Source organism: Artemia sp. Qi Xiang Cuo, chromosome 20 (assembly GCF_049724085.1).
Source record: "Artemia sp. Qi Xiang Cuo chromosome 20, ASM4972408v1, whole genome shotgun sequence".
Lineage (NCBI taxonomy): Eukaryota > Metazoa > Arthropoda > Branchiopoda > Anostraca > Artemiidae > Artemia > Artemia sp. Qi Xiang Cuo.
Window position 1 is genome coordinate 16,113,819 of NC_142813.1, and position 12,290 is coordinate 16,126,108.

The following is a 12,290-nucleotide window of genomic DNA, read 5'->3' on the forward strand; positions in this document are numbered from 1 at the left end:
TATTATTAAATTACTTAATAAGTATGAAAGTTAATGAAAATACATTCACAAAATACTGCCTTAAAACGAAAATATCCCTAGCCTTACTGTTCCTTTAATTTTTGCATTTTGGCCGATTTTGATCAGCAGCCAAAAAAGGTTACCCATCCCTGTTTTAGATGATGGTCTAACCTATATCTAGGAAAGGTCTTTTCAAGGATACATCTTGATACACTTCCAATTTATATGGCTAAACGAGCTCCCTTCCTCTGTTCCTGAATATAACCATATACTATATTCAAAATTTTGCTGATTTTCTTTTTCAAATTGGTATTACAGATACTATAACCAAACCACTAGCCTAAAACCAACCAAAAAATTACAAGTAATTGATGTTAATCTATCAGCAACTGATGATAAAAATATCAATAAGACAATGCTGGCGAAAAGCATCCTCAAGGTAACAGATACATTACCTTAGATCAGGAGTTAGCAAAGGTATGAGGCTCATAACACTCTTCTTGGGCCTATATGCATTGACAATTTATTTTAAAAATTAAACTTCAAAATACCTTCTTATGACACAGTTAGGCTTTAGATTTATCCCTGAGAAAGCAAAACTTTTTAAGAAAGCAAAAAATCTGCTGTACAGCCTTTTACGCTTTCTACAATAGCAATTTAGTGGCAAGATCTATGATAGAATTTAACCAAACAGTTAGTAAATTAGTGCAAGCTTCCTTTTCTGAAAAAAAAAAAACAGTATAAGAACAAAGTTTGGTAAATTCATGTTCTCTTTCCTAATATAACAGTAAATACTTATATTGTAATTTTATCCCAGCCCCCTCCCTGCTCTTAATGAGGCTGGACATAGCCCTATGATTGATTTTTGTGCTTATTTGTTATCAAAAGCTGGTTCGAAATGGCAAATATATCCAATTTGAAATTTTTTTTAGTAAACTTTTGTGTATAATATAGTACTATATCAAGTCACACTGGAAGATAGGAGAATGAGATGTCATTGTGAGTGCTGTGATTATTATATATGGAATGATCACTGAATGATATACCTTATTCCTTTTTTTCAGACTGATTTCATTGTTATATTCAGAAAATTTCAATCCACAGTAATTGGTAGACTTGCTTCCAATATAACCCCACCTAAGCCATCCCACCACCCTCCTCTCCTAGGAAAAAAGCCCTAGGCTACTTAAAAAGCTGTTTGTATCATTTGAAGTAACTCTTATGTGAAAAAAAGCAAACTTTTAAATGTAGTCTAAGGCTATGCATTAAAGTGGGTGAGGAGTGCTTTAATGCTGTTATAATGGTAGCAAGTCTGGAGATTTAATGAATTCAGGCATATGTACACAGATATCAATAACTCTAAACATATATGGACCTTTTTCAATTATTAAAATTGTTTACTTTGCTTTAAGGGGTTTGGTGGGACGTGGGAGATGTTATATAGAGAGAATGTACAACTTCTGTTGTTTTAATATTTTCTTTGCTTTCATCTAGATCACCAAAACAGCTATGTCTTTTGACTGCATTAGTCCCACTCAAACACCTTTTCACTAATACCATCTATTTTTTATGAGCATTATTTTGCATTACAAACTAATTGTTGACAAGTAGTAACTATAAAAAATTATACAAACCAACAAATAGGTAAAGATTTTCAAAAGGAATTTTGTGCATGGCCTCTTCTGAGTTCAGCAATATAATAACAAAACAATAACATCATTTGATTCCTATTCAACACTGTTTAAAAATAGGTCTATAACAATTGCTACTATTACAATTACATCCCAGGATAGTCTGCTTGATGGGTAATACCACCTAGTACTTGGACTGTGCCTAATCTTGGACACAAATTTTAATTGGGTAAAATCCCTATTACATTACCTTAAATTATACTTGTTAGCATCAGAACGAATACTGTATCTACCAGTTTCAGTAATGATAGTGAGGTGACTTGTCAGTGGTCTTCCTAATGGTGCTCCATTGTTTGTTGAGCCACCCCTGTCCACTGGCAATTTGAACTAAGTGTTCCATAAGCTGATAACCCTATTGGAAAATAACTTGTTTCTCAGTTTGGTGTTTGCTTGTTTTTTGAAAAGCTTATGAGAAGGACTCAAGTTCTTTTTGAATCTTTGTGCTGAAAAAGCCTTGAATCTTTGTGCTTTGTGCCAAAAAGCCCTACTTCTTTGAAAAACTTATTTTTTGTAAAGTTTTTTTTTTTAAATAATTGAAATAGACATCTGAGGAAATGTTGAGGGGAAAGTTGAACTAAATCAAAGCATATTATGTGCATACAGATTGCTGATACAGCAGGGCTGCCACAGGTTCAATTTGTAAAAAATAGGGACTTAAGGGCTAGGCTCACATAGCTGATTTTGGGAACCGATTTCAGCAAGAGTGTATTCCACGTCGAGTGATTATAATTAATGATGGTAAGAGGCGGGGCTTAGTGACGTTTTTAGGTGATTAATCATCATTTATTACGATTAGTTTACAATAAATTTACGATAATCATTAAATAAGATTAATTAAATGCCTATGAATGATCATTTGAAGCCATCTCTCCAGGATCAGAAGCCAATAATAATTAAGAAACAGACCTCCTGAGAATCATCATGTCACAGGAGGAGCTTTTTTCTTCTGAGTGCCTTACTTTCTAATACAAAAAATTAGATACAAAAATATTATGAGAGATAAGGGTACAGTAACTAAAACACACAATATACTTGTTTCAATTTTTTTTGCACTGCCTTCTGCTGGAACAGAGATGTGATCAGCAACTGTTTCTTTGACTCTAACTGCTGCTGGGCAGTTTCAAGACTAGCAGCTCTCTTTCTTTGTTCAGTATGCATTGACAAATTCCCATCTATCATGGCCTAAGCTAGCTGTATCTTGACCATGTCCTTCTTTTTAATGCCCTTTTCCAGCCGGTTATGAGCTTCCTTCATCAAATCGTCTGCAGCCTGTTCCTTGGAACCAAGCGCTTCTTTTTTGTCTTTGGGAGATTTTTCGAAAGTCTCTATTGTCTGTCTTTTCAAAAAGGTTTCAGCGAGCTACTGCACTCTCAACCATCCTCTTGCCTCTAAATCCTGCCGCTCTCCCTCAGTTTTTTCTTTCAAGGCTTTTTCCTACTGTAGGTGAAAATCATATTTCTTTCTAGCAAATTTGGCCAGTTTTATTAAATCTTCAGTGATAGCAGCATTTTGCTCACGTCCTCTAAATCTGCCCAGCCCATCTATCACAGTTTTGCATCCAAAGTTTGCTCATTCATTGAAGCTCTTTCTTTGCTGAGAGCTCAACCAGAAAGGGAGAAACCTGCTCAATGCTAGCAGACCCGTGTGAAATGGTCAAAGCATTTTTTACGACTTGAGACAAGTTTGGATATTTTCCTCCCTGGATCACGTTGTTCCACTTGTCATCAATCTGGATAACTGGACTAGCTTAAACTCGTCAACTAGCACGTCCTTTTGCGTCGCGATGGTAACTTCCTGGCAATATATAATAAACTCTGAGCTGAAACTGGCTTTGATACTTCATTGGGATACAGAAAAGTTAACGCTTTCAAAAACGGCAAAAATTCTCTGCAGGGTATTTGCTTAAGGACATATCTTGCAGTTGCAGAATAATGCTTCTGAACATGCTACATGAACAAGCGTTTTGGAAGCTCGTCTACTGACTCAAAACAGTCGAGAATTTCATCACTCACAACTGTCTGTAGCAGTGGCACAAAGTTCTCTTCTGTATGGCTGAATCATTAGTTCATCCCTAAGAACTTTGTCGCTTTGGGTTTTAAAATTCGTCCAGCCAATTTCAAGATCAGGAGATTCAACTCCGTATAGAGTTCATGCACTAGAAGCTTTTCCGTTGAAACTTTTCGGTGAAATGTGTGAAGAGGTTCAAACTATCAACAACAAACTAACACTCTGTTTTCATGGTTGGTTGTCTGATCAGCCGGATGATTTCTTTGTACGCATTTGATTTTATAAGACTAGGGTTTTTCTTTGGAATATAGAGAATGAAGTACTCAAACAGAGCTAGCATCTGTTCCCTTGGCCTCGAAGCAGCAGGTCCTATTATTAACCATCTGGTGGGTATGTGTTTCAAAAAGCAAGATTTAGGAATGCCAGTTTTCTCTTGAATCTTCCTGTAGTCTTCTTGTCTAGCCGGCCAGCCACTAAAAAAGTAGTACACTTTAATTCTTGCAGATTTCCTGCAAACCCTTCTGAAAAGCGTTGTGTCCCAAATGGATCTTGCACATACCGATATCAAGAAGACCTTTGCAATCTGTCAATTCACAACTTTCACTGTCAATCAGTCAGATCAGTTCTCTGTTCTCGTTTGGACCGTCACAAATTAACGCTAGTAGTTTAGAGATAGATAAACTACTCTCATCGATTGTTCTGATTATTTCTGACTTCAAGTCTTCAGCTGTGGCATGTCCAATAAACATAGTTTTTAGATGTCTTTCTACCCGCTGTTTCATCTTTTCGGACAACAATCAGATCGTCATTTGAAACCCTTTCTTACTTTTGGACTTTGTGGTTTTTGTCAAATTCAACAACATTATAACTGCTGCCGACTTCATCAAGGGTAATCTACCGGAGATGTGGTCCAAGAGCTTTGGTTAAAAAATCAGCGTGCTTAGTTTGCCTGAAGGAGAAGTTTTTGACCACTGTATCTCTGAACATTTTTCCAAATACATCTACTATTTTGTCTACAGACTTCCCAGAATAATCAGACTCAATCATCTCCAGAGCCCATGTAATTCCTGCAACTGTTATTTCATCCCTCACTACATAAAAATTTAGGAGTATGGACAGTTTTGTCAATTTGCCACTCTCCATAGAAGATGCTACCAAGAAACAAAGCAGATTTGGCGTTAGCTTTATGGTAACATTCTTCTTATGTTCAGCAGTTCTGGCATGCCTCAGTAAAGTGTAGGAGCCCTTATGGCAGACAAGTGATGTACTGCAGATAGAACAGTAGAAACGGAACAGATCTCCTGGAACAACTCTACACCACCCTTTCATTTGGTGTCCCGTCTGCATCTTTCTCTTCCAACCAAGTCTCCTTGAATTTGCACTTTCCCATTCTTGTTCAAACTGAAACTTCAAACCCTAAACCTTAAAAGAAAAGAAGCTAGTAGAAAAATATGAAGGCTATTATCAAAAATGCATTCAAATAAAAAGGGGCACTAGAAAGTAGTCTAATACTTCGAGAAACGTATATAAGCTCAAAATTATGCAAAAAACCTGTTTTTAACACCACCTCCTTCGTATTTTGTACTTGGAGTCATTCTGTTGTTTTGCTTTCCTCTATATGTAACAAAGCAACACCCAGGAAAGAGTTTTTGAAATAATTAACAAAGCAAACCAAACCCTTCCACCTTCTAGATTATTGACTCCAGAGGCAAAGGGGGTCACTCCTTTTTGTTACTAGTCTGTCTACTTTGTCAAGACAGTAACACTGTAGCCTATGTAAAAACAATTTTTGTCTTTCTTAGACAAGTAAAACCAGGTTCCAAGAATCTCGACTGAAACAAAATACTGAAAACTGTATACTCACAGACATTAGTAGCCTTCAGGACACAAAACTTTAAACCAAAGCAAGAAAAGGGACTTTAGGTACCTTAACCAATTTAAGGGACCAATAGGGACCTTCTTTCAATTTTAGGGACTGAAAGGACTTTGTGGCAGCCCTGATACAGGCATATCAGCAACACTTTGGAACTGCTTATCATATCAAGAGGAAACTTCAGGGGTATCATGAGTGGGATATTCAGCTGACCAAAATGTAAAATGTACCTGCTACTACTGCTATTAATAATACATTATTACTGCTACTACTGTTCCTACTACTACCACTACTACTATGATACTAGTACAATTAAGGCTAAGTATATGATGGTGAAAATTTGACAGAATATTGACTTGACTTACTTGACTTATCACTCTTGCTCAACAGGGTTGCCAGTGTAGAGGAAACTGGTTGACAGCACTGTCAGTCTTCTCCAAGCAGCCCTGTCCAGGGCTAAGGATGGGGCCTCATTTGAGTCAATGTTGCAGTTGAAGAGGCATTGTATTATAACATCAGCCTCTCTGGTGTGCGGCCCCCCTTAAGGATATTCCCAGACAATCAAATGATTGAATTCCAATATGATCCTTGCAGGGGTAGTTGGTGGGAGGCAGAGTAAGTGGCCGTACCATCTTAAAGAATAAGCTTCTACATGGGAGAAGAGGTTCACCAACTTGAAGGTCTTCAGGATCTCAGTATTGCGGATCTTGTTATACCATTTGAAGCCTTCAACTCAGAGCAGGTGTATAGTTTGGATGGCATCAACCTTTCTTAGCTGTGTCTGGGTCATCAGCCATGTCTCAGAAGAGTACAGCATGATGCTTGAGACTGTGGCATTGTAGATACGGGCTTTTGTAAGGTGACTTATTTGCAGTTCGTGGAAGACTGCTCTCAGGAGCCGTCCAAATACAGAGTTTGCCTTGGCTAATCTGGCTGAGATTTCGGCATCAAGTGCACCATTTGATGATATAATTGATCTGAGATAGGTGAACTGCCTTACCACATCAACAGCTTGACCATTAATCACAACAGTTAAGGGTGACACTGATGTGGTATTTTCTATGGGCATGATCTTTGTTTTCATCCTAGCTAAATTGTAGTGCCACCTAGAAATTTACCCAATTATGAAGAATGTAATAAAAAAAAAATTGATCATAGGAACAAGAACATTACTGAGAGGACAAGGAGTAGGCCAAAGGACCCCACCAGTGTAAGTCCCTTTGATCTTCATATTATGATTTTTCTAATTGGAATAAGCCTAGGAGACAAGCACTGCATAAGGAAAACATGCTGAGAAAATAATTCTTGCTTCATTATATGCACAATAATCAGTAAATTTGCAGTGGGCCTTGTAGTTTAGCTAAGATTAAAGTGAAAATGTCATTTGTTGCCTTTTTTCCACTCATTCATAATACAGTAACTGCTTCTGAGGCTAGTTGCATCTTGAGCCCTTAAAGAGGCCCCAAAGGTATTTCATTTTTGTAACAACACAAAGAAGTTATCAACACTAGTTAAGTAATTGAAAAGTGGTTAAAAACATATCACTAGTTTATAAAAGGTTGTTCAAGAGCAATATATTCCAAAAATACTAATTTATAACAACTCAAACCTCATTTATTAGGCAACTCAAATGTAAAACATTTGAATTTTTTTCAAATGCCATCAACAAACATAGCACTTAATTTTGCGATACAACATTTTGCTGTCAACAATTCAGGGTATATATTTGCACATTATGAGGGGGGGGGGGTAAATATCTAGTGGGTCATAATTTAGCTAAAATGAAAGTGTAAACCTCATTTGTTGCCTATTTTTATGCTCTTTCATACGTCAATAAACGCTTCTGGGGCGAATTACCTCTTGAGTCTTTAAAGGGGCCCTGAAGGCATTTTATATGAATAATTGAGGGAAAATAAAAAAAGCATTAAATGTTGTTTCACTTTCATCTTAGTTATATTATATGATTCATTACAAATTTACCATGAACTTTACCCGCCCCCCCCCCAAATGTGCAAACATATACCCTGAATTGTTGACAGCAAAGATTTGAATTGCAAAATTCAGTGCTATTTACATTTGAAAAACTTGAAACAGTTTGAATTGAAAATCAAGTATTTTTCAGGTTATGTTAGGTTACAACTTCTTTGCATGGTTTCAAAAATGAAATACCTTTGGGGTCCGCCTTTACGCACTCAAGATGCAATTTGAGTAAATTTTTCCCAATTCATATAATTAACTTACAAATAAAGTAAACATACCACTCAATGTTTTTTATGCTCTTCCCAAATATAATAATTATTTTTGTTGGAAATAAATTTTACCCCCATCCCTATTTATACCAATTGAAGTTATATATTTGCATACTGGGGGGGGGGGGGGCGGGTAAATTTTATTTATGATGTAAATGAGAGGTAAGTTTAAACTTTACCCCCACCTCCCCTCCCCCCTAATGTGCAAATATATACCCTGAATTGGTATATATAGAGGTGAGGGTAAAAATTCATTCCCAACAAAAACAATTATTATATTTGGAAAGAGCATTAAAAAAAGGCATTGAGTGGTATGTTTACTTTATTTGAAAGTCAATAATATGAACTGTGAAAAATTTACCACAATTTACAACAGAAGCAATTATTGTATTACAAAACAGCATAAAAAAGGCATCAAATGACATTTTCACTTTCATCCTAGCTATAGTGCCACCTAAATTTTTACTTTTACCCATAATTGTCTGTTATCTGGATTGGAAGTCCTGACATCTCCTGTAAAATTTCTGGTCCCCTGCATATAGAAGACTCCTTCAGTATTCTAGTGCCTGACAAATAGTCTAGAATGTTTTACAGTAGGTTAGAGGATTGTATTGTGTTTCCTTACAAAGAATGGAAGCACAATATTTACTTTTGAGGTGGTAGGCTTATAGTCCCAGCCAGATATCCTATAAGATCCTGCAGTGACAGGAGCCTGCTTGAATTTTTTACCCTAAGAACATCCTATTGCATCTCTTGGATTACAAACAGTTCTGAGCCTGTTTGCTTGATTTTTTACAAGAGATTTTTCCCTAACCAATAACAAGCTATAATGTGATGAACTTGGTACGACCAACTGATTGCAGGCTACAGGACTTCAAAAACCTTAACAAAAGAGGCTGAAAAAGCAGGGGGTTTGGGGCGGCAGCCCCCCAACTTCACCTCCTAATCCCTGTACTTTTCAAGGTTTGAACTTGTGACTCAGCCTCTTTAACTCTTTTGAAAACGTAGTTTTTTTTCAAATAATTAGTTTATAAGCTTATATAGAATGATATTATCTAATCTCCTTTTAATTAAAAACATTCTAGTCATCTACTTGGAAAATTTCGTCCATCTGTATACCTAGGAAAAATATATATTTGCCAACTAGTTGCCAATGTATGTTGCCCCAGCAAAACTATTATTTTCCAACTAGTTGACTAATAACTTCTCCCCAGCAAAACTTAATTTTTCCAACTAGTTGACTAATAAATTCTCCCCAGCAACACTTATTTTTTCCAACTAGTTCACTAATAACTTCTCCCCAGCATATATATTATATATATATATATATATATATATATATATATATATATATATATATATATATATATATATATATATATATATATATTCTCTTATAGAAGGAGAAGACTTAGTTCTGTGTTCACAATTTGAATTCAGTTTGTTTGATTTAACTTAGCTGTGGTGCATTTGTTAAAAGCACATACTGCCAATTTTTGTTGGACCAGGAATAGTATGTATTTTGTTTTCTCTTTACATCACATTGTTAGCTAAGAAATTATTCTGAGGAAAAGTTACTTTCCAAATAGATGGCTAACTAAAATGTTTATAGGGTAAGTTTGTTTCTAGCTAGTTGGATAAAGAAAGTATTGCTGGGGAACACTGTCAAATTAGCCATCTGGTGGTATCCCATAACAATAGTGATAATTAAATTTGAAAAAACCCTATATTATTAACATATGTTATGCTATTCAGAATAAATTCTAACTGTTATTAGTCAACTAGTTGGAAAATGAATTGTTTTCTGGGGCAATGTTTCTTTCCAGCTAGTTGGGAAAATTAAATTTTGCTGGGGAGAAGTTGCTTGACCAAAAACTTTCCACCTCCACATTTCAAACACAATAAAAAAATGCTATAGAAAAGCAAATATACTAAAAAGACTTCTTTCCACACCCTGGGGTTGTAAAGAGAAAACCTTACTTCAGTTTTATAAATCACATATAAGACCCCATATTGACTATGGGCTCATTGTCTATGGTGCATGTGCAAAGACCCAGATGCAAAAAATTGAAACAACAAAAAATGATATAATACGTCTCATATTTGGTCTTAGGAAACCCACAAGCACCAAGTCTCTGCTTATGGAGAGTGGATTAACAACAATAAGGGAGAGACGTAGCTTTCTCTTGATAAAACATCTTACAAAAATTGAATCAAATAGCTCACACACATTACATAATTGGTTAAGAAATCCAGCCATGTATAGAGGTATTGCAGATGAGTATGCCAATATTCAAAAGAAGTTCCCTGTACCAGCAAAGTCTATTGCACCTACTTTCCCCCAATCCCCTCCATGGAATTGGTCATTTCCCATAATAAATACTGAATTTTCAAAATGGAATAAAGATTTAACCCCCATTGCTTTTGTCCAGAAAAAAATTTCAGAACTTAATACTATTACTTATAAAAATCACTTCCAAATATTTTTTGATGAGTCAAAAATTGAAGAGAAGGTTGCAAGTGGTGTTTTCCTTCCTCACCTAAAAATTGCAATGGGAGAGAGATTATATAATAATTTATCTATAATGTCTCCTGAGTTAAATGCCATAATCATGGCATTAGAACACCTTAAGCAAAACCAATCTTTGATTCAAAATTCGAATAATATTATCATCTTTTCTGACTCTTTATCAATCCTTGAGTTGCTGGCCTCAGCTCCTCAATACAAGTTGGACATTGACACTTATCATTGTCTCAGTATTATTGATAATCTTGCTTCAAGTGGCATAAAAACTTACTTTCAGTACATTCCTAGCCACTCTGGCATAAGTGGTAATCATCAGGTTGATGAAATAGCAAAAAATGCTATAAATATTGACCAGCCAAGTGGGAGACCAATCCCAATTAGAGATATTTACCGATGGAGGCTATCAGATATTAATTTTAATAAGATTAATCCTATCCTTTACCCCTTTCCCAATAAGTATCTTTCTAAAATTTATTATAGAATTTGTTCTGGAAAAAATGGACTAAATTTCCTTGCATTCTCATATAAGCTTTCTAATTCAAGTGGTTCATTTCCCCTGTCCCCTCTTTGCAGGCATTGTAATATGAATAATGAAACAATTGACCATTGCCTATTTGATTGTAATATGCTGACGTCTGCACAACATACCTTGCTTTCTAAACTGTTAAAATACTTCAAACACCACAAAATCCCACTATCAGCCAAGAGCCTAGCCAACTATACCTGCACACAGAGTATAGAAATCGACATCTATCATCTTATATTTGAACTCCTAGAGTCGAAAGATCTGCTGAAAGATATCTGAATATATCTAATAAATATGAGGCAATCAAGCCAGTAGCTCTGTAGCCCACAGAGTGAAGCAAAAGGAAAAGGGCTAAATAGTGTTACTGAAAAGCCCGCCTGCTGTTAAATAGAAGAAGAAGAAGAAGAAGAAAGGAAAGTTTGATAAATATAAACCAAATCATATTAGGTTATTGAGTTAGGAATAAAGTGAATACAGCATTCAATGCCTTTTTTTTATGCTGATTACAAATATAATAATCATTTCCATCAGAAATGAATTTTAGCCCCCCCCCTATATATTCCAATTCAGGGTAGCCTATATATTTCTACATTAGGGGGGGGGGGGAGTAAAGTTTAAACTTACCTCCCATTTACATAAGAAACAAAATTTGCGCCCCCCCCCCTAATGTAGAAATATAGGCCTATAGGGGGGGGGGGCTGAAATTCATTTCCAATAGAAATGATTATTATATTTGTAATCAGCATAAAAAAAGCATCAAATGGTGTATTCACTTTATTCCTAACTCAATAATATGATTTGGTATATATTTACCAGAAATTTTGCTGGGGCAACATTTATTGTCAACTAGTTGGCAAATTTAGATTTTTCTTATACAGATATGCAAAATTTTCCAACTAGATGACTAAAATGTTTTCAATTATAAGGAGATTGGATAGTACCATTCTATATAAGCTTATAAACTAATTTTTTCCAATAATCAAAGGGTGGAGTCCCATCACAGCCTAAATGAGATTTTATTGTGATTGGACTGTTGATTAGATGTCCAAACACAAAGTATCTAGCCTCATCCTAGGCTTAATTGAATTATAAGGAAGGGTCAGTGTAAGCTATATCTCACCAAACACAGATCTGGCTGTTTTGTCCGCGTCTGTCATGTGGAATAAGAAGTTGGAGTTTGTAAGCTCACAAAGATAAAAATTCGTGTGAGCCTTCTACTTCTTCTATATTTTGTTTACAGTAATACTAAAAGTGCGTTCGGGTATCCAAATATTACTTATCCATCAAGCCGATTACTTAGTGGCCATTCATACAGGACTTTGGCTTAGTCATTATCGCGCCTAGGTCCTAAGCTTCTCCGTTCATACGGATCGTTCTGTCTTGAATCTGGGTCCACGAGACAGACCAATAATGGCTT

The 12,290-nt window shown here is 35.7% G+C and overlaps 1 protein-coding gene across 1 annotated transcript in view; it reads right to left on the reverse strand.

The window, feature by feature from the left end:
• CstF64 (cleavage stimulation factor subunit 2 CstF64) overlaps window positions 1-12,084 on the reverse strand; it is a 48,003-nt gene extending 35,919 nt beyond the window's left edge. The window contains exon 1 of the mRNA XM_089106470.1: window positions 11,994-12,084. Coding sequence (XP_088962596.1) covers window positions 11,994-12,030 — 37 coding nt within the window. The 5' untranslated portion in view covers window positions 12,031-12,084. The remainder of the gene's footprint in view (window positions 1-11,993) is intronic.
• Between the last annotated feature and the right edge of the window lie 206 nt (window positions 12,085-12,290).